Source organism: Canis lupus, chromosome 24 (assembly GCF_011100685.1).
Source record: "Canis lupus familiaris isolate Mischka breed German Shepherd chromosome 24, alternate assembly UU_Cfam_GSD_1.0, whole genome shotgun sequence".
Classification (NCBI taxonomy): Eukaryota; Metazoa; Chordata; class Mammalia; order Carnivora; family Canidae; genus Canis; species Canis lupus.
The window spans coordinates 48124428-48144646 of record NC_049245.1 but is presented as its reverse complement, the minus strand read 5'-3'; the positions used below and the strand labels follow the sequence as shown (position 1 = coordinate 48144646).

Sequence of the window (20219 nt, the reverse complement as noted above, 5' to 3'; positions counted from 1 at the left end):
CCGTCGGACGGATTCGGGCCGCGCTGCGGGCATGAAGTGGCCTCCTGGGGTTTCCAGGCGTGTCCCTGCCGACTGGTGGCCTCGGACTGTGCTCGCAGTCACTTACGTGTCATCTCGGATGAATATCTGCTTGGGTCCTTGGCCCATTTAAAACTTGGATTATTAAATTGAATTTGAACTTAAAAAATGTAAAAAACCACGACTGGGGTTATTTTTGTTTTGACTGAGTTGTGAGCCTTCTCTGCATTCGGAGTGGGCTCTCCTGTCCGGCGGCTGCTCTGTGGATGTTCTGCGTTCCCGCCTCCCTCCTCCTGGTTTCACGGAGGCGCCGCGCCTGGCGGGGGTCTCGAGTGAGGCCGGTGTCCCACACTCCGGGGACGGGCCCGCGGGCCTTCTCGCTTGCTGGATGGTGTCCTCTGCAGCTTTGGCCGCGCCCTGGTGTCCGCCCCGCGAGCCCCACGGCAAAGCGGAGGTCGCAGAGCTTCCACAAGAGTCCCGCTCTCCCACGCCGCCCTTCCTCCGTGTTGAGCGTCGCCTCCTCTGCGGGAGGTGGAAGTGCCGAGGGCGCGCGACAGCCGGGGCTCCGGGCCGGGCAGAGTCTGGAGCAGGTCCCCCTGCTCTTGTCCGCCCACCCCCACCCCCACCCCCCGTGTTCTGAGCGCAGCGCCCACCCGAGGCCTCGGCCGCCCTCCTGGGGCAGAAGCGGGTCGGACTTGAGGATGAGCAGCTGGGCGCGGGGAGGCTCCTCCGTGTGCGCGGGTCCCCTGGGAGAGCCGAAGATGACCTGCGTGTCCCTGTGTTTCCTCTGCCAGGTGCGGACTTGACTGTCACCGAGGCCAGCAGCTCTGACGGCCGAGGGGAGAGGGCTGAGCTCTACGGCCACGTGGACGAGGGTCTCCTGGGAGGAGAAGCCAGCTACCTGGGCCCGCCCCTCACCCCCGAGAAGGACGAGGCTCTGCACCAGGCCACGGCCGTGGCCAACCTGCGGGCGGCACTCATGAGTAAGAACAGCCTGCTGTCTCTCAAGGCCGACGTGCTCGGGGACGACAGCTCCCTGCTGCTGGAGTACCTGCCCAAAGGCACCCACTCCCTGTCCCGTAAGTGCCGCCCCGTCGCGCCGCCTAGGAAGGAGCAGCGAGGTCGGTGGAGACGCGGTGGGCGCGGGGGCGCGGGAGGCTGTGCGGAGGCCCGGTGGCCGTGGGGCGGGGGAGGCGCTCGCCACGTGCTCTCGGGGCGATGGGCGGCGCTTGCTCGAGTGTCTCAGACGGAGATCGAGGCATCTGAGCCCAGAACCTCGTCCAGGTTGGCGGCGCGGCCGGAAGCGGAGCCCGGGGCTGGGGGGGGGGGCGCCTGCGCGGAGGCACAGGCTCGGGCTCCCCCTGCCGGCCCGCCGCCTTCCGGCCTGCGCGGGTGGGGAGCGCGGCGCGGACCCTTTGTCTCCGCTGCTCACGCCGCTTACCCCCGCCCGGCGGCACGCGCGTCTGCACGGTTGGTGTCGTTGCCGCTGCAGTGTCTCCGGCGGCATTCCAGGCTCCGGGAGCACGTGACACCCCAACACGGGAAGCAGCCCAGGGGGCCCCGAGCCGCGGGTGCCCCGAGACGTCCCCCCCCCCCCCCCCCCCCCGCTCGGGGGCTTCGGGCTTTTAGCCACGGGGTGCCCGCCCGGAGTGAGCCACGGTGCCCTGAAGATCTGGCCTGGGGACGCTGCGCGCCGGCGTCCCTGCCGTCCCAGGGGAAGCGTGCTGGGCCCGGGTGGCGCTCACCGTGCGTGCCCGACAGAGCGGAGCCGGCTGCGGGCTGTGGGGCCATGGGGGGGGGGAGCCGCAGCGGGGGGCGGGGCGTGGGGGGTGCGAGCGGGCGCACGGGGGCGCACGGGGCCTGAGTCACCGCCCGCCGCCCACCAGGGTGGATGCTGTGGTTTCCCGAGCGCCACCGGAGGAAGCGAGGCCCTTTGACGTGTCGGGGGTTTGCAAACTGCTTGTTTCCATTTTTGCTCTAATTTAAAGAAAGACGACAGCGTCGTCATACAAGTTCGGGTTCGTGAGCGCCAAGGTGCCCGAGCCCCGGTGCTGCCGCGACGGAAGCTGCGGCCAGTGAAGACTGCGGGGGAGCGAGGCTCTGTCGCTGCATTGCCCTGCGCTTCTCGCGAGCCGGGCCAGCGTCCCCGCAGCGTGGGCGCCGTGGCCAGCTCCCGGGACTTGGCCGGGAGGCCAGAGCCTAAGCTGAGCGCCCCGCGGCCGGGCTGCGTGACTCCAGGCGTGCTCTCCCGGCCTCGGGCCCCGTGGGAAGGTGCGTCACAGCCGTTGTGCGCGCGTCTGGGGCCTTGAGCGTCTGCAGAGTGAGCGCCGCGTGCTCCCGCGTGTTGGTGCCGCCGGCAGAGGCTGCGGGGCCCTGTGACCAGGACGCCTGCAGGGCCCTGGGGGGTGGACGGGCAGGAGCGCCGGAGGATGCCGGGAATCTGTGGCCGTATGCACAGGTGGGGGCACACCCGTCCACCCCTGTAACCCCTAAGGCGCGTGTGTGAACGCCACGTGCGGGTCTGCAGCCAGAGCAGTGCCTCTGCCCCTTGGGAATGGGGGGGAGGTGTTCAGTGCTTTTCTCTGTGTCCTGTGTGTCAGCCTCTGCCCGCAGCCTGGGCCTGACCCAAAGGCCGTGGGCCCCGCGCGGGGGTCTGGACCCCAGTCCTGGTGCGGCATCCGCAGCCTTCCCCCGCCCCGGGACCCCAGGGGAAGGGCTTATTTTAAAATCTCACCTTCTGACGTCTTCTAAAAACGAGAATGAAAATACTCAGATGAAAACCTTGTTTCCCAAAACGTTGTGCTCGGCCGCGGCGGTAGCCTGCCCTCTGTCCCTGGTGGGCGGCCCGAGCTGCCACCCAGTGGCTGAGACGTGGTTGTGGCGACCTGTCCGGGCACCTGCTCTGGAGACATTTGTCACCGTGGAGGGCGTCGGTGTCAGCCGCACACCCTGAGCCCCGGATCCCAGGGAGCCGAGGCCACTCCGCGTGCGGTCCGCCGGCCGGCTGCCCGGGGGCAGGCGTGGTTTCTCTCTGTGCTCAGGGCGCGGCATCGGGGCCGGGGGAAGCCACAGCGGTCGCCTCTCCGCCACCACCGCTAGAGTCTGGACGCGCCCTTGTCGGCGGGAGCGAGTTTTCTGTTGAGTGGGACACGGGGCAGCAGGGCCTGGCTCCGGCGTGTTCCCCACCGTCGGGACAGGGACCCCCTCCTGCAGCCTTCGCTGGCTCACCGGAGCCCCAGGCCCTCGTGAGCAGGGATGGTGTGTGTGTGTCAGGGACCCGCCAGCTCGTCGCATACGGGTAGCGAAGCTGGGCAGGGGTGGGGTGCGTGTCCCGGGGGCGAGACCCCCCAGGCTCCTGGGGCTCCGATAGCAAAGGGCCCTCAGCTCAGGGGGCTGTGTGGCCTGCTGGGCGTCCCCAGACCTTGGTGCAGTGAGGGCGGGGAGCACCTGGCGGCTGAATGTTGCGGAGGGACCGAGGCAGCTGTGATTTCTGGGGTGGCCCTGGTTGGCTCCACGCTGCATCCTGGCACACGTGGGCTCGTGGCTGGAGAAAGGCGGCGAAGGTGTGACGTTTCCCAGGTAGCATGTCGGCGCTCGCTGCGCTGCCCGGGGGACTCGAGGCCCATCCCCGGTGTGTCCGGTCTCCCCCAGGCAGGGGCACCGTGGGGCGTCTGCGTGCTCCGTCTCCGCGGTCCTGATCACGGTCGCAGGTGTCTACGTCCAGAGGACCCTGGACGTGCAGGCGGCACCGAGCTGCCCACGGTCGCCAGACGGACGGTGTGGACCCTTCCGCGGGAGGTCTGACGGGTCCAAGCACATTGGCTCGGCCCTTAGATTCGTGGTCTCTTTCCAGATCCCTGGTCTTTAACTGGTTAAAGAACCTTCTGTACTTTTTGTTTGGACTTAGCTTTAATGTGACTGGTTCACTTCTGTGTTCTCAGTGCTAGGCGAGCATCCGGCCTGTTCGTAGTCGCTGCTCCGTGAGTAGGAACGGTGACGAGCACTGGCTGTGGCTTCACGTGTGGCTCTGGTGTACAGGTTGTTTGTGAGCGTGCACTGATCTGGGTGGGCCCTGGACCCGGCGTCACCTGCTCGGACCCTCACGAACACCGGCTGCCTGGAGTCACGGGAGGACACGGGAGGGAGAGCCGCCGCGCTAGTCGGGGAGGACGGGGGAGGACGGGCGTGACACTGCCTGGTCCCTCCGGCTTCCAGGCTGGCTCCGGCCCGCAGGCCGTCGCCCCGAGCGCTGTCCACGTTTGACCCGTAGATACTGCTTTGGAAAAGGAGCTGGGGCTCTCCCCCCGAACAGCTACCGGTGCTCGGTCCTGTCTGGGTAGGACGACGCGCCAGGTGCCCCCCTGCTTGTCGCAGGGAGACCTCGGGAGGCCCCGGGGAGCCACCGGCTGTGCCCACCCTCCCCTGTTTCGCGGGAGACTTTGCAGGAAACAGCTGAGCTGGCTTCTGTTCTGATTGTGGTTTACAGATTATTTCTTATTATGTGTGAAGAACGAATCAAGGACCTTTTCTTGATTCTGGATCGACACTGGAATTTTAAACAACTTCTGCAAAAGGGCACTGGGCGGTGTCACTACGCTCTTAGACCTGTAGCCAGCTCGACATCGTGAAGTGTTTCCCGGAAGAGCCTTTCTCCAGGCCACAGGTGTGTGGGCTCTGTGTTTGCACCACGGGCCCTGACGTTCTGTGCTGGAACCTTCTGTCGTAATCACTTTGCTTCTGGGCGAGACACCCCGCCCCAGACAAGTCACGTGCGGAGACCCCTGCTGTTTGGGGGTGGCGAGCTGCCACAAATACCCGAACACCCACCTCCAGGAAGACCCAGGCTCCGTCACGCAGCAGAGCTCTGCTCACAGCAGCAAGACCACGCACGGCGCTCCTGGAACTCTCTGAAACAAGCCCACCAGCTGGTGTTCGTTCACGTGGGTGAGACTCGTTTCCTGTGTTCCTAGGCCCTGGCACCAGCCCGACTCACTCTTGGGGGGATGCTGATCGCAGAGCAGAAGCCCCTCCCTCTGGCCCCTGCACCTGCACCCAGAGCCCGGGATGCCCGCTCTGGGGAATGGCCAGACCAAGCCCAGGACGGCCCTGCCCCCCCGGCCCAGGTAAGACGCGAGGGGGGCCGCCCGGACCAGCTGCCCACCCGGCACGCACGTGCCCCGAACTCCACGTGCACTCGGGCGCGTCCCTGGCGGGTCCTCGGACGTGCCCCGGGGCTCAGAGGGAGCGTCCGCGCCACCTCCTGCAGGCTCAGTTTGGTCAGGGGAGGGGAGACCCCGCCCCGCGGCAGCCACTGTCACTCGGTCCTGCAGAGTTAAGCTGCCGCTTGTATTACGTGTGTCCTACGCGGGTGCTCTTGAAGCAACACGGATGCGCAGGGTCAGGCCACTTCAGGCGCACAGCGTCGCGGTGGCAGCTCGCTCAGCACAGCGCACCTGCTGTCTGCCCCCACTGGCGTCCCTGCCCGCGCTGCTCCTTTCCGTGTTTATGTAACACGTACGTTTAAGTAAATTTGAACCCAAGTACGCTGTCCTGTAGAAGTTAAGAGATTCCCACGGGGAACGTCTCCCCCTGACGTGAGGACATCTCGTTCGTACACGAGCGCAGGCTGGTCCCGAGGCGGCTCCGCAGGCCGTGCTGGGCGGTGGCGTGAGCGTCGCGGACCAGGGACCTCAGGAAGGTCACGGACACAGCTCTCCTTCCTGTTCTCGGGGCAGGGGGCTTGTTGGTAGCAGAGAGGTCTGTTAGGTTGGCTGCCTCCCGGGAGACGAAGAAATCTTCAAGAAGAGCTTAACCACACGTTTTGGATTTTGAGATTAATGAACGGATTCCTGTGCGGGCTTTTCCAGCAGGATGGTCTGGTGGGAGATGCGTTCTGTTAGCGTGGGTTTTTCCTTTGAGAGGCCGTTCATCGAGAACTGATCGTAGCCTCGCCCTCCCAGATGTGGGGCCGCTTGTCCTCATGGTGGCCGGGCAGGGACCTGCTAAGAGGTGGTGTCACCACGTCCTCACCACCTGTAACTTGTCTGTGTCTTGTTCTAGATCGATGCCCCTTGACACCTGGAGCCCTGGGCTCGGCAGCGAGGCCCACTCTGGAGTTGGCCCCAGCCGGCCCCAGGGTGGGCCTGTGTGGGGGCCGCGGGCCTGCCCAGGGGGCCTGGGGCCAGCTGCCAGCACGCTGCATGGCCAGCGCGCCCCCCGGGCCTGGTGGGCTCACCTGTGGAGTCGGCAGAGGAGCCACGAGGGAGGCGCCCTATGGAATCCGATGCCTGTGCCACGTATGACAGCTCCGAGGCTGGAGAGGCCTGCCCGGGCGTCGGTGTCTGCGCCCCAGCAGACGTGCCCACGCGCCTCTGCCGCAGCCAGGCCTGCTGTTCAGGTTCGGCGGCTACCAGGTGACGGCAGACCCACGTCAGGACGGGGGCAGCTGCGGAGCCGGACTAGGTGTCGGCGTGAGACTTGCAAGCTTAGCTACGGGCTGCGTCCTCTGCCGGCAGCTGGTGGAGGCCTCTCAGGGCCCCGATGGGCAGGGGGGACGCGTGCGCTCCAGCCTCCTGGCGACGGGGCCTGCGTCCACCGGGATCCCATAGGATCGCCGCCTGTGGGCCCAGAAGAGCACGCCGCCGTCCCTGGAGAAGGGAACCGAGTCGCTCCGACCCGTGTGATACCCCGAAATCCAAGGACAGAGCTGGGCCGCAATGTTCTTGGAACGACGTCGCCCACGTTCCCCTCTGAGTGTGAGGGAGACGGCCCGTCCGCTCACTATGCGCAGCGGGTGGCCGTGGCCGTGGGGCGCTGTCCAGGCCACAGAGGCTCCCGTCGGCCCAGCCGCTCGTGGCTCCTGAGGACGGAAGCAGGCACCCCAGGGGCTCGGGAGCGGCCGGAGGCGGATGTGGGCCAGAGGTCTTCCCCTCCCGCGCCCGGCGGTGGTCGGGGATCGCTCCCGCTGCCCCTGCGCAGGCCTGGCGCTTGCTGAGCGAGCTCTGAAGACCCAGCAGAGCCAGGTGTCCCGAGAGGCTTAGGGGGTCGTGAAGAGGCCCGCTGACGCAGGTCACCCTCCAAGAGGTCCAGTCCTCGTGGCTTCATCTGGGTCCCGGTTTGCTTCTGAAGGGTCTGCGGGATCTTTGAGCTGTGAGGTCTCGGATTGCTTGTCTACGCGTGGACGCACTGTGGCAGAAGCAGCCTGAGTGCCCGGGTGGGGACACGGAGGCCCAGTGGGTGCTGCTCCTTGACTTCTCCCAGGGTGGGTGGAGTGGGGGCCGGGGGCTCACAGGGACGCCTCACAGGCTGGGGCGAGTCTGTGCTATTGAACTGAAAGGCTTTCGTTTAAAAAAAAAAAAAAAAAAAAGCTTCTGTTAAAATTTTAAAACAACGTGGCACCTGGTTGGCTCAGTGGGAAGAGTGTGCGAGTCTTGATGTCGGGGTTGTAAGCTTGGGCCCCACCTTGGGTCGGGAGAGCTCAAAAATAAACAAAAAAAATCTTTAAAACTTTAAAACAGTTGAAACGTTTCGGACAGATTCCATAGTATCTGAAAGAACTAGGTCGTGGTAGGTGGTCCTACGGTAGGGGCGCCGGAGACAGTTTTAGAACAGAGGCTGTTTGATTTTGTTCTTACGTCGAACGTAATTTCCCTTAAAACTGCACAGGCGTGTAACATTGACATTTTCAGCACGTGGGTTTAGAAATTCCACATCTTCCATTTTGTTGAATTTCTCGTTGAAATGTCATAGCTCATGATGAATTCCAGAGGGTTTTTTTTTAAAGAAACTTCTCAATGGATCACTAATCTCTCTTGAACACAGAGAATCTCAGTAATAAAAGGCTCTTACTTAGGTGTGTTTACCGGCACGTAACGTGCTGCACGTCTGTGTTCACGTCGGGCCTTTCAGTGTTTTTTACCGTGTTCGTATGGTAGGAAGTGAGAGACGCCACAGACTCGGCGTCACGTTGTGGATGCGTGTGCGTCTGCACGGACGTGCGCAGAAGTGAAGGCTGCTGCTCACTTAGGGATGTTGATTTGCCATTTTAGATCGCATTTATTTTTTTTATTTTTATTTTTTTAGATCGCATTTAGAATAAATGACCTAGGGGCCCCTGGCTGGCTCATTCGGTGGAGCATGCAACTCATTGATCTTGGGGTCGTGAGTTCAAGCCCTCACGTTGGGTGTAGTGTTTACAAAATAAAAAGCAACCAAAAAACAAAACCCCAAACTTAAAAATGTATAATCTCGTCTTAAGTATCATTGGCCTTGCACTTGCACATAGCTCGGGTGTTGGGGAAAAGGCATGGATTTTATTTAAAGAAAACACTTGAAAACTCTTTGAACTTCTACTTTCAGCCACAACTAGCACGTATCTCGAGGAAAAAAGTATTTGAAAATCTGGCAAACACACATGGAACCTGGGGACGGGCCAGCAAAGGGCTGGAGAGAAAAGGGGGACACAGGGGAAGCTGTGCTTTCACCCCAGATTTCGTTCCTGGCATGTTTGCGGCACATCGGAGCAGGAAACAGGCTAAGTGCAGGGCGGCAGTGCTCCCCGGCCTGGAGACGGGGGTGTCTTTCGGGCGTCCGAGGCAGCTGGGGCCGGGGGCAGATCTTTGAGGACAAGGAGCCCCAGGGCCCCCTCACCTCCCGAGCTGGCGCCGAGCGACACTCACTCGCGGGATCCCTGCGGAAGCCGCCCGGCCAGGTGGGGAAGGCGAGCAGAGGTGCCCGCGGAGGCGCGCTGCTGGGGCGGAGGGACGGGCGCTCAGGCCCGAGGGGCAGCGAGGCCAGGCAGGCAGCCCGGGCCGCCGCCGTCCCCGCGGTCTGAGGCGCGTGCGACGAGTCCCAGCCCCGGCCGCGCTCAGGCGAAGCTCCAGGGGCCGAAGGTGGTGCTCCCCTGTCCGCTCGGAAGTAACGGCCGCGATGAAACAGCCGCCTTGAAAGCCCGGCGGCCTGGGAAGTGCCACCGCTGCCCTCGCCCTGCCCGGGGCCTCGGAAAGCAGCTGGACAGCCGAGCACCGGGACAATCCCAGCCAGGGCGGCGGGTGGGGGACACCGGTGCTGACACAGTCAGGGAACCTTCTGGAAATGGAGTTAGCACATCTGAAGTTAGGGATTCACTGCGTAGCTGAACAGCAGCCTGGATACGACCTCAAGGTGGCGAACTGGAGAGTGTCCGTGCAGAAGCTCACGGGGAGAGCACACGAGAGTGCAGGAGAAGCAGACACACGGACACGGCCAAAGTGTGTGATGTGCTGGCGACTGGATCTCCAGAGAGGCAGAAACGGGGCGGAAGTGGCACCCGGGGACAGCGGTTTAGTCTCCCGAAGCCGATGAGACACGTCAAGATTCCAGAAGCTCCGTGACCCTGAGCACGACGCATTCCACACGCACGGGGGCCCGTGACGGTCCAAGCCCGGGAGGCCGGCGACAGAGGGGAGTCTTCGAGCAGCCGGCAAAGGAGGCCTGTGTTCCGCAGGGTCCTGGCAAAGGAGGGGCGCCCCGGACTCGCCGAGTGTCCTCGCACACGTGCCGTCCACACAGACGCGTGTGGCGCTGCCCCGGCCACGGGCTGGAGCCAGCCCTCGGGCCACCAGCCGAGTGGCCTCCGAGGAACAGGAGCCGTCCCCATCGCTGGAGGCACCACGGATAGGTTCTCACGGGGTTTTTGACAAATGGGAGTGTAATGTAGACGCTAACGGCGCCGGGGGTCTGGGCCGGCTGGGGCCGCTGGCGTTCCCGCAGCCCCTCTGGGCTCAGCTTCTCAGGAGAGGAGCCGCGGTAGCACTTGGCTCATTGGAAATAGGCACAAGGGACAGAGAGGAGACGGATGGCACATCTCACCTGGCTGTGCCATCGTCACACGTGCACCAAACGCTCCAACCCCAAGATGAAAAGGTCTGCTTTGGAGAAGCTCTACTCTTCGCAGGTGACATAGCTCATAGGTAAGGACAGTGTTAAAGCAAAAAGACGAATAAACCAACTCAGGGCGCCTTCGGGGTCCTGTCGGTGAAGCGTCGGTCCTCGGCTCAGGTCATGGTCCCAAGGTCCTGGGGTCGGGCCCCAAGTCCAGCTGCCCACTCAGCTCTGCTCCTCCGCCCTCCCACCCCTCGCCCACGTTCGCTCTCTCAACTGAATAAATTTTAAAGTCCTTAAAAAAGGAAAAAAAAAAAAAAGATAAACCAAGGAAACACCTTTAATCTTAAAATCAAAGAAAACTGAACAAAAAAAAAGGCACCGTGTTCCTATCCGAAGTGACGGACTCGCACAGAGGACAGCGGTGGTTATAATAAAAGGTATGAAAAGGAGCGCTAAGCTCCTGTGGGTATCAGAACAGTAACACGGAGATCCCGTGAGCAACTGACGCCGACGTGTTTGGCAGGTGGAGACACGAGCGGTTCCTTCCCGCGGGGCCAGGGCGGGGGCAGCGGGGCCGCGGGGTGCAGGGGCTCCGCGAAAGGCACAGTTGGGGGAAGCTACTATGGCCTGGATGGGCCAACCCGGGAGGGGCTGAGGCTCGGGAACCGGCGAGCAGGTGCGGCCCCGGGGGAGGGGGTGGACGGGCCAGCCGCGCGCCGAGGGGAGCCGCCCGGGCCCTGACAGGGCTGGGTGGTGGCGGCCGTGGGGGCTTCTGAGCCACGTGGGTGTCGAGGAGGAGAACGGGCTTGTAAGCCACGCCAGGCACAGACACCGCTGTGGGCTGGAGCAAACGCCTAATCCTAGAAAGTAACAGGTTTTATAGAAGGAGGCCTGGGACGACGGCTTCGCTCAGGGCGGTCGTTTCTTCAGCAGCTCGTAAGGAGCACTTGATAAAATGGACATCATTAAAAATCACTGATTCCGGGGATCCCTGGGTGGCTCAGGGATTGAGCGCCGCCTTCTGCCCAGGGCGTGACCCCGGTGTTCCGGGATCGAGTCCCCCGTCGGGCTCCCTGCACGGAGCCTGCTTCTCCCTCTGCCTGGGTCTCTGCCTCTCTCTGTGTCTCTCATGAATCAATGAATAAAATCTTTTTTTTTTTAATTACTAACTTCTCCACTAAAGATACTTTTAAGGGAGCGAAAGGGCCCATCACAGGCTAGAGAAGACATTTGCCGTAAATCAGTGGCGGGTTCGTACCGAGATACGGGACCCATAGAAACCTCAAACAGGCAACGCAGTGAACCAGTGAGGAGCCCGGGCAGCCAGTCGACCTGTGGCTCTGCGTGTTGGGCGGCGGCCGCCGGCAAGGCCGGGTGCGGGGGCTCCGACGGCACGTGGGCTCGCGGGTGTCCGCAAAGATGCAGCCGCTGGGACCCACGCGTGGCTGGTCGGCCGCGTGGAAAGCCGCTCGGCTGTAGCTCCCCCAGTGGAACCGGTACCCGCCATCGGGCTGTGTCCAGTAGGAGGGAGAGGATGCACCCGGGAGCCGCGTGGGCACCACCACCCGTGGGGTCGTGGGGTCGTGCCATTGGATCCAGCACACAGCGAAGGGGAACAGGCGCCGCGTGGGGCAGTTGGAGGGGGACCTCTGCAGACTGCGTGGCCAGAGAAGCCAAAGCCCCCCCGTGCGCCCCGCAGTACAGAGCCCTGCAGCAGACGCCCGGGGTCGGAGGTGGGGCGGGCATCGCTGGGCCGCGGAGGGGAGGGGGGCAGCGACGCGGCCGGGCCTCAGGAGTGTGGGGAGTGTGCGGACACCCGCGCCCTCCGGGCTCTGGGTCAGGAAGCCCCCGGGAAACAGCTTGGGCTCCTCGGAGCATCGCTCGATCCCTGCACAGAGCGGTCGGCAGCCTCAGGGCTGAGGAGCAGAATGTGGGGTCCGTGTTTGCATCCGTTTCTGAAACGTCCTCGAAGTAGTCTTCTGGAAATTACCATCAGAGGAAGAAGGGCGAGATCCAGCTGGTTCCACCAGGGAAGGCGCGCGTGCTCTTGGGCAGAAGGCCGCCCCCCCCCCCCCGCCCGCACGTCTGGCCGCAACCTGCGGGTCCCGTGAGCACCTGCGTGGCCCCTGGGAGTCTGACGAGGTCGCGCGGCGCATCTCCCTCCAGGGCCTGATCGCAGCACGTCGCGAGGCCGGGGCTCCAGGGTGGGCGGCCGCGCGTGGCACTTGCTGTTCTTGCAGCCGCGTTTCTGCCAAACCAGAGGCAGGTGGGGACAACCCGGCGGCGGCCCCCGAGGCCCCGCTCTTCTTGGTCCCGAGCCTCCCCTTGGCGTCGGGCCGCGACCCGGGCGTGGGCGTGGGCTGGGACAGAGGCCCGAGCCTGGGTTCCAGTGGGTGCCTTCCCAGCGGCTCGAGCTCCGCCTCACACGGGCTCCCGGGGCTTCCCGGCGGCCCCAAGGAGGAGCCCACCCGGCGTGGGGAGTCTTCGAAGGCCCCAGGCTGCGAATCACAGGTTGTACGAGCCTTAGGTTCCCTCCAAGAGGAAGCTCTTTCAGTCACGACAGCCGCTGAAGTCTCTCCTCCGTGCTCACGATGCCGTTCACGAAGTGAGGGGTGGACTGCTGCCCCCCACGCAAGAGCCGGCCGGGTCCTAATCCCTGGAACCTGCGAGTGGGACCCTAAGTGGGAAAGAAGGGTCTTTGCAGGTGCAGCCAAGTCCGATCACCTTGGAAAACCCAAGCTGGACCTCAATCCAAGGACGTGCGTCCTTATAAGGGACGGCGAGGGGCCACACGAAGGAGGCACAGATGGGAGGGCGCCCGGCCCCCAGCGAGGACCCCCGCCCGCGCCTCGCAGGGAACGTGTCCGGGCCGTGAAGCCGCCCTCGCTGCTCTGGCAGAGGCAACAAACGAGCACAGGAAACGCCAAAACGTGTCCTCACGGCGTGGGCCCTGCTCCCGGTCGCCGCCCGGCCACCCCTGCCTGTGCGTTCTAGATTGTTTTTCTAGGGAAAAGAAAAAAAAACGCAGTACTTCACCACGGACACAGATTTTTTTTTTTCACGTGGAAGTCTGCGTTGTTAAATACAGACGGCCAGAATGCATAATTCAGCATTTTAACTTTCGTGTTTATGGAAGCAGAATAGAAGCCATGAATAAATACGTTCTCAAAAAAAAAGGTTGTTTTAAATAAAATAACATAAAAGTTCATTTCCTCTCTTCCCCCTCTCCATCCCGGAGTGGGTGGCGCCTTTGCTTTATTCGGTGATAGTGGAAAAGCGGGATCGCCGTGCCTCGGAAAGCTGCCACGGCGGCAAGTGTGTCGGGGCCGAGGGACGGCGGAGGGCGCGGGCCGGGTGCGCGGCTTTCCCTGTCCCCTGTCCTGCCGTAGGGACGCCGGAGCCCCCCCCCGCCCCGGGGCCACAGGCTGAGCTGCTCCCTCGGGAAGGGTGGCCGCTCCCTGGCTCTGCACGCACAGCCCAGAGTCTCCCTCTTGTCCCCAGCCGTGGGCCGTGCGTGCCAGCGAGGACCGGCGTCGGGTCCCGTCACACCCAGCGTGGCTCCGCAGGGAGCGTGGCAGCCGGGACAGCCAGGCAGTGTTCGCTCCGGAGGCGATCGGATGCGTGCGCACTCCTGTAGGGACCCCACCGAGTCGTGGTCCATAGGGCCGACCCACGGAAGCCGCGTGGGTGTTCGACAGCAGCGTCTCCACGTGGCTGGAAGGGGTTGCACGGACAGATGGCCGCCACGTGTTAAGTGGAAGCTGTCCTCTGAAACTGTACGTTGTAGTCCCAATCCTGTGGTCTTTTATAAGGATTTTATTCATTCATTCCTGAGAGATGCAGGCCGAGGGAGAAGCAGGCTCCCTGTGGGGAGCCCGACGTGGGACCCGATCCTGGGACCCGGGGTCACGCCCGAGCTGAAGGCAGACCCTTGACCGCTGAGCCCCCAGGGGGTCCCTCCAATTCATGTTTTAAAAATGTGTTTGTGGAAAAGATTCTCCGCAGATGTTAGGCTGCTGACCAGGTCATGTTCGTGGGCGCGGGGGGTGTGCGTGGCTCCCGCCTGCCGTCCTGGGCCTCCCGGGTGGTCCCACCGAGCTCCCGTCTCCCCCAGGGTGGCACCCCCTTCCACCCCCAGTCCCCGAAACGCACGCCCTGCACACATGCGACCAAACATGTGAGAAGCTCCTAAGTGTAAGAAGATGCTTGACTTCTGTGGACAGGACGGGGACTTCTGCGTGATGCTGGCGGGGACGCGGCGGCGGGTGGGCATCCACGGGGCGAGCAGGCGGCCGGGATCCAGGCTGTGGCGTCGCTGGGAGCTGTGGCGAAGTGCACACGGCCTGCTGCTGGCGCTGTGATGGCCTGAGTAGGGGTGCACGTCCTCCTGGGAGTGTCCCCGTAGGGACTGGGCCTTGGGGCCCAGAGCTCTTGGGTGCACGGTGGGAGGACGGCACTCGCAGCACGTCTCGTGGGTGGTCTCGCTGGAAAATAAATACGGGTTGCTTAAGTATGTAGATGCTCTTTAAGGGGTCTTGGGAGAAACACTTTAAAAACCCCCCAAAAAAGAACAGAAACCCAGCAGAGACGGATTGAGGGCGCTGGGCTGGCTCAGTCAGTGGAGCGTAGGACCTTGGAGCTCTTGGGGTGGTGAGTTCGAGCCCCATGATGGGTGTGGAGCCTACTTAAAGAAAAAGAGGGAAACACTGTTCCCCACGTTTAAGGGGGTGTGAGAACCAGCTCAGCCCAAGGGAGCCTGGGGGCTGCTGTGCTTGGGGTCATTTCCCCGGTGAGTTGTCCGTGGCTGGTGTTGGACCAGCAGAGTGGACTTAGGGGCCGTGGGCATGGCTTGGGGTGACGGCGGTGAGGGTCCCCTGCTTCTGGGTGGCTCAGTGGGTGGCGCAGTGCTGTGGGGACAGAGGTGGTCACCCCTCCGCCCCGGGGCCCTGGGTGACCTCAGCTTTCCCGGGTCCCGCTCTCGTGGGCCGTGTTGCTCGGGGGCATTGGTTTTCCTCTCTGCCTCCTCTGGGCGCCTGCAGGGGCGGTGGCGGCGGCGTCCAGGGCTCGCACACGGACCCTCGTGGGGCCCGGGACACGCCCGGCCGAGGTGTGCACCCCTGGGCCTCGGCCTCGGCCCGCGCTCTTGACGGTGGGGAGCCGCGGTCTGTTTGGGGCGCTGGTGCCGGTGCGGCCGTGGTTGTAGGGCGGGCGGCCCCCAGCAGGCCCCTGGCCCGGCCCCCCAGGACCTGGGTCGCCCCCCAGCCCGGGGCGGTGACGGCTCAGGGCGTCCTCGGGCTAACGTGCTGCTGGCTGGGTGCTCGCTCGCGGGGGCCGGCGCCGGCGCCGGGGGGGCGCCCTGCACGGTGGGGCTGCGCGGGGACCCCGGACCCCGGACCCCGGACCCCGGAGTGCCAGCCCCGCGCCCCCCGCGCCCCCCGCGCCCCGCGCCGCCCGCAGCCAGGACGGCCTGACGCCAGGCCCCGAGATGTGGGAGCGCAGGGCGGGGCGGGCCAACCCCGGGCGGAGGCCGCGTCCGCCCCGCCCCCCCCCCCGCGTCCGCCCCCCGCGCCAGCACCTCTGCGCCCGAGCTGAGCGGGGAGGCCGCGGCCGAGGCTTGGGGGCGCTCTGCCTCCCGGCGGCGGGCTGGGCACGGCCGGGCCTCCCTGGTCTGTCGGGCGGGTGTCCCGTCCCGGTCGTGCGCCGACGCCCCGCGTTTGCTCCCGGCTGCGGCGGCGCCTCTCCTCCTGGGCAGGTGGACGCGCCGGCGGGTGGGCCCGAGGCCGGGGGCTGCGGGGGAACAGGGTGCGCGGCTGCGGGGCCTGCGGGGGGCGGGGCCTGCGGGGGGCGGGGCCTGCGGGGGCGGGGAGGGGGCGGGGAGGGGGCGGGGCCTGCGGGGGGCGGGGCCTGCGCGGCGGGGCGGTGTACGGACCGCGGGGCGGGGCCTGCGGGGGGGCGGGGCCTGCGGGGCGGGGCGGTGTACGGACCGCGGGGCGGGGCCGGCGGGGCGGGGCCTGTGGGGGCGGGGCCTGCCGGGGGCGGGGCCTGCGGGGCGGGGCGGGGCCTGCGGGGGCGGGGCCTGCGGGGCGGGGAGGGGGCGGGGCCTGCGGGGCGGGGCGGGGCGGGGCCGCGGCTGACGCCGTGTCGTTGCAGTGAACGAGTTCACCGTGATCCGGAAGAAGTTCAAGTGCCCGTACTGCAGCTTCTCCGCCATGCACCAGTGCATCCTCAAGCGGCACATGCGCTCCCACACGGGCGAGCGGCCCTACCCCTGCGACATCTGCGGCAAGAAGTTCACGCGGCGGGAGCACATGAAGCGGCACACGCTGGTGAGCGCGGGGGCGGGGGCGGGGGCGGGGGGCGGGGACCGGCCAGGCTCCCCCGCGCTGGGCCGAGGCAGGACGCGCGGGACCCCCGAGCCCGCCGCCCGACGAGCTCCCGCCCTGGCCCCGGCCCGTGTCCCGCCGCGGGGTCACCCCTGCCCCGGCCGAGCCCCCCCCCCCCCCCCGGCTCCCTGCGGCCTCCCAAGCCAGGACTCGGGGTGCGCCGGGCCGTGGATCCGCTTGGCCGGGCGGGAGGCGACAGGGGAGGTGGTCGGTGCAGGAGGCCGACTCGCCGGGACCCGTGGGGCAAGGCCCGGGCGGCGAGGTGAGCCCCGCCCGGCACAGCCTGCACCGCGTCGTCCCCCGTCTCCCGAGACGCAGGCTCAAGGCGGCCCGGGCCGAGGCGCTGGAGGTGGCCCTGGGCGGCGGCGGCCGCGATAGGGCACTGGGGCTCGGGGCTCGGGGCTCGGGGCTCGGGGCTCGTCGCGGGAGGGAACCCCAGAGGTGTGGGGAGCCGCCTGCGGGGTGCACAGGCTTGGGACCCCCCGCGTGCCGACCCGCTGCCCGTCAGGAGCAGACCCCCCAGGACGCGTGGGGGCCGCGTCGGGGCGACGAGGTGACCCGGGTGCCCCAGCTCAAGGGGGGCGGGCGCTGGGGGAGGGCGGCTGGCTGCTGGCAGGGTGAGCCGTGGAGGAGGGGGGCTGCTGTGCGCCCGTCTGTGGGGTGGGGGGGCTGCGGCTCCCAGATTTCCCCCACGGGGATCCTGCCGTTGGCCCCCAGCTCGGGGCAGGCTCACTGGCCCGTTGTTGTATCTTCCAAGGAGGACACTGGGGACGAGGCCCAGGGAGGCTCCCTGGGGTCAGGCGGCAGAGCTGGGGGGCAGCCCCAGGACCGGGGGGAGCGCAGCCCCACTGACTGAGGGACGTCCCGTGGCCCCAGCCTGCAGTGTCGCCCACCGGCGGGGTCGAGCAGGGCAGCGGCAGCCCCGGCCCCAGACAGCAGGTCTGTGAGGCCAGTGGCTGCGGTGCCCTGAGGCCTCCACCCACAGCTGCCCTGGGCCGAGCGTCCCTTTCTGCAGAGCCCCCAGGAGCCACAGAGGTTAGAGGGGTGTGTCCGCCGGTGCCCACATTGTTCCCACTCGGGAGAGGAGCGGCGGCTTGCTTGGTGCGCCCCGGCGCCGGACAGGACAGGCGTGTCTGAGGGTGATGACATCGTTTCTTTAGCAAAACCACATCACCGCTTCGGGAAACGTGGATCCCAACGATCCGCTCAGTGTGCTCGTGGCCCGGTGCCCGTGGACGGGGCCGGATTTCCATCCTGGGCTCCTGCGTGGGCCGCAGGGAGGATCACACATCCCTGAAAATGTACTTCAAATGTGTGCAGGTTCGCTTTTTTCTGAGAAGCAGCTCTGTATCTTCCCCTTTAATTAGTCGGGGGCCCCCGACTGCAGGGACGCAGCTGAACCCCGCGGGCAGCAGGTGGCAGTGAGGGCTCTCCATGTTAGCTCGTCCTGCAGGGGCCCTTCTGTGTGGACGTGGCGCTTGCGTGTGCTGCGCAGGGGCCGGGAGTCGTGTGGACGGCGGGGTCTCGGGAGCTGCATCCCACCCAGGATGAGCCACGGGTTGCCATGGCGCCTGCATCCTCCCGCTCTCTTCCTGCCATTTGTTTGTTAGGACAGGTGCCCAGCCATCTGGTGCTGGCCGAGTGGCTCCCTGCGACACCTCTGTCGCTCCCGGGCGTCCTGGCACAGCCCCCAGGCCTCTGCAGGGGAGCCCAGGCCCGGAAGCACCCCAGGGGGTGCCGCCTGCTGCTGCCCAGCCAGGCCTGCTCTCAGATCAGTGCTCGGAAGGGGCTAAGGAAGCCCTGGGGAGGGAGGGTCCCGGGGCCACGTGGTCCGAGGCTCCGTTTCTAGAATCAGAACGTGTGGGGGCCCGGCCTGTCGGCGCTGCTCAGCAGTGAAGGTTCGAGCCGTGATCTTGCCGTCGGGGTCTGTGGAAGGCGCGACCAGGAGGGCGGGCTGTTCCTGAGGGTCTGTGGAGACACCGGGCTGGAGGCAACGGGGTCCCTCCGACGGTGCAGCACCCAGGACAGGGACCCATCGGTCAGGGGCCGTTCCAGGTGCGGAGCAAGGACTCCGCTCAGCAGACCTCGTCCACTGTGATGCCACTGGCCCTGTTCTTCCCACCGTGATGGGGTTTCCCGCGTTGCTCTGGGACTCTGGGGAATTCAGGGGGGGCCAGGAGTTGAGATCAACTGTGCTGCTCCCTCCTGCACCGACCGCCCCTGCCCTCCCCTGGCCCCTGCACCGACTGCCCCACGCTGACCGCCCCGGCCCCCCGCACCAACCGCCCTGTGTTCCCCCACCCCTCCACCCTGCACTGACTGCCCATCCCCCACACCGACTGCCCCACACCGACTGCCCGTCCCTCCGCACTGACCACCCCGTCCCTGTCCCCGTCCCCCCACACTGACCGCCCCCGCCCCGCACCGACCTCTGGTCCCCCTGCACTGACCGCCCCGTCCCCCCGCAGGTCCACAGCAAGGACAAGAAGTACGTGTGCAAGTTGTGCAGTCGTGTGTTCATGTCGGCTGCCAGCGTGGGCATCAAGCACGGCTCGCGGCGCCACGGCGTGTGTGCCGACTGCGCGGGCCGAGGCGTGGCCGGACCCCTGGACAGCGGGGGCGCCGAGGGCTCTCCTGAGCTGTTCCCCGGCGACGGGCCTTACCTGGAGGACCCCGACGACCCGCGGGGGGACGGGGAGGAGGAGCTGTGCGAAGACGAGGACGAGGTGGGCCTGGCCCATGAGGACGCGCTGCTGGCGGCCGAGAAGGACGAGGACTCACCGCGGGGACCCGGCAGCCCCCCGGGGGCACCCGACAAGGACTTCTGGATCTCCTAGGCCCCGGGCTGGGCGCATGCATTTCTGAGGATCGGCTCCCGCCCGGGCCCGGGCCCCCAGAGCCGAGCAGGGGACCCGGGGGCGGCAGACCGAGCGCCCGTTCCCACATGTCTGCGGGTCGTGGAGGGTCCCCGGCAGGTACGTGTGCGCAGGCACCCTGGGAGCCTTGAGGGCGGCCCGGCGGGCGCCGTGGTGGCGTCGGGGATGTCGAGGCAGGTTTTGCGTAGTCCGAGGTCCGGTGCCGGAGCCCCCGCCCCCGCTCTGCGCCCCCTTCCTCGGCAGCCCGGTCGCGGCCCGTGTTGCGGTGGCGGCCGCCGGGCTTTGGTGCTTCACTTCCAACAGCTGCAGACGCCCCGCGGCCGAGGACCCCCAGGTGCTATGTTCCCGCGGCGGCGGGAGCGCGCTGCTCTGCTGCGGGTCGGTGCTCCCACCCGGCCGCTCCGTCCCTCGGAGCCTGGGCGCCGCGTCCTGCGTGCACTTCCTCGGGGCCCGGGGTCGCGGCCCCAGCTATGCCACCCTCCGTGCCCAGCCCCGCGGACCCTCCTGGGTGGCCTTGCCTTGTTGCTGCTAACCCCGGGCGGTGCCGCCCCGCGTGCTGCCCACACCTCCCCGCGTGGTGGCCGGCCTCGGGGGACGGGGGCCTCGGGGTGGCCGCACACGCTCCCCGGCCGTCCTGCTGTCCCTCGGGGGCGCCTCTCGGCCAGACTCTCTGGGGCGCACAGGCGCCCCGGCCCTCCCCGCCGCCCCCGCCGCACTTTGCCCACATTTCGGCCGTGCGGGCGGCACCTGCGGGCCTGGTAGAGACCCAGGCCGGGCCTGCGGGCCCCTTCCCCTCCCCCTCCGCCCCCCCAGGCTGCGGGCCGTGCCCCTCTCTTCCTTCCTGGGGGAAAGGGGAGACATGCACGGCGGTAGGGGGAGGTGGCCTGCAGCCTCGTGGGGGTCGTGGGGTCGGGACCAGGGGCAGGGCCGCCCCCCCCCCCCCGCCCTTCCCGGGGGCCCTGCCCACCCCACTCCTGCCCCCTCCACGGGGCACCCTGCCCGCCCCCCCCCCCACCCGGGGCGCCAGGAGCTCCCCTCGCTGCCTTTCTCGGAGCCGGCGCTCCGCTCACGGGGCCTC

General features: G+C 66.6%; 1 protein-coding gene across 5 annotated transcripts in view; it reads left to right on the top strand.

Moving 5' to 3' along the window:
• ZBTB46 (zinc finger and BTB domain containing 46) overlaps nucleotides 1-20031 on the top strand; it is a 51184-nt gene extending 31153 nt beyond the window's left edge. For 3 of the 5 annotated variants that reach the window (XM_038572903.1, XM_038572904.1, XM_038572905.1), the window contains exons 3-5: nucleotides 813-1097; nucleotides 16033-16208; nucleotides 18734-20031. In XM_038572903.1, the coding sequence (XP_038428831.1) occupies nucleotides 813-1097; nucleotides 16033-16208; nucleotides 18734-19102 (830 nt within the window). In that variant the 3' untranslated portion in view covers nucleotides 19103-20031. Of the gene's footprint in view, nucleotides 1-812; nucleotides 1098-4988; nucleotides 5142-6078; nucleotides 8242-16032; nucleotides 16209-18733 lie in introns of those variants that run through there. The other 2 variants (XR_005378124.1, XM_038572907.1) reach the window with 2 other exon arrangements.
• The last annotated feature ends 188 nt before the right edge of the window (nucleotides 20032-20219 follow it).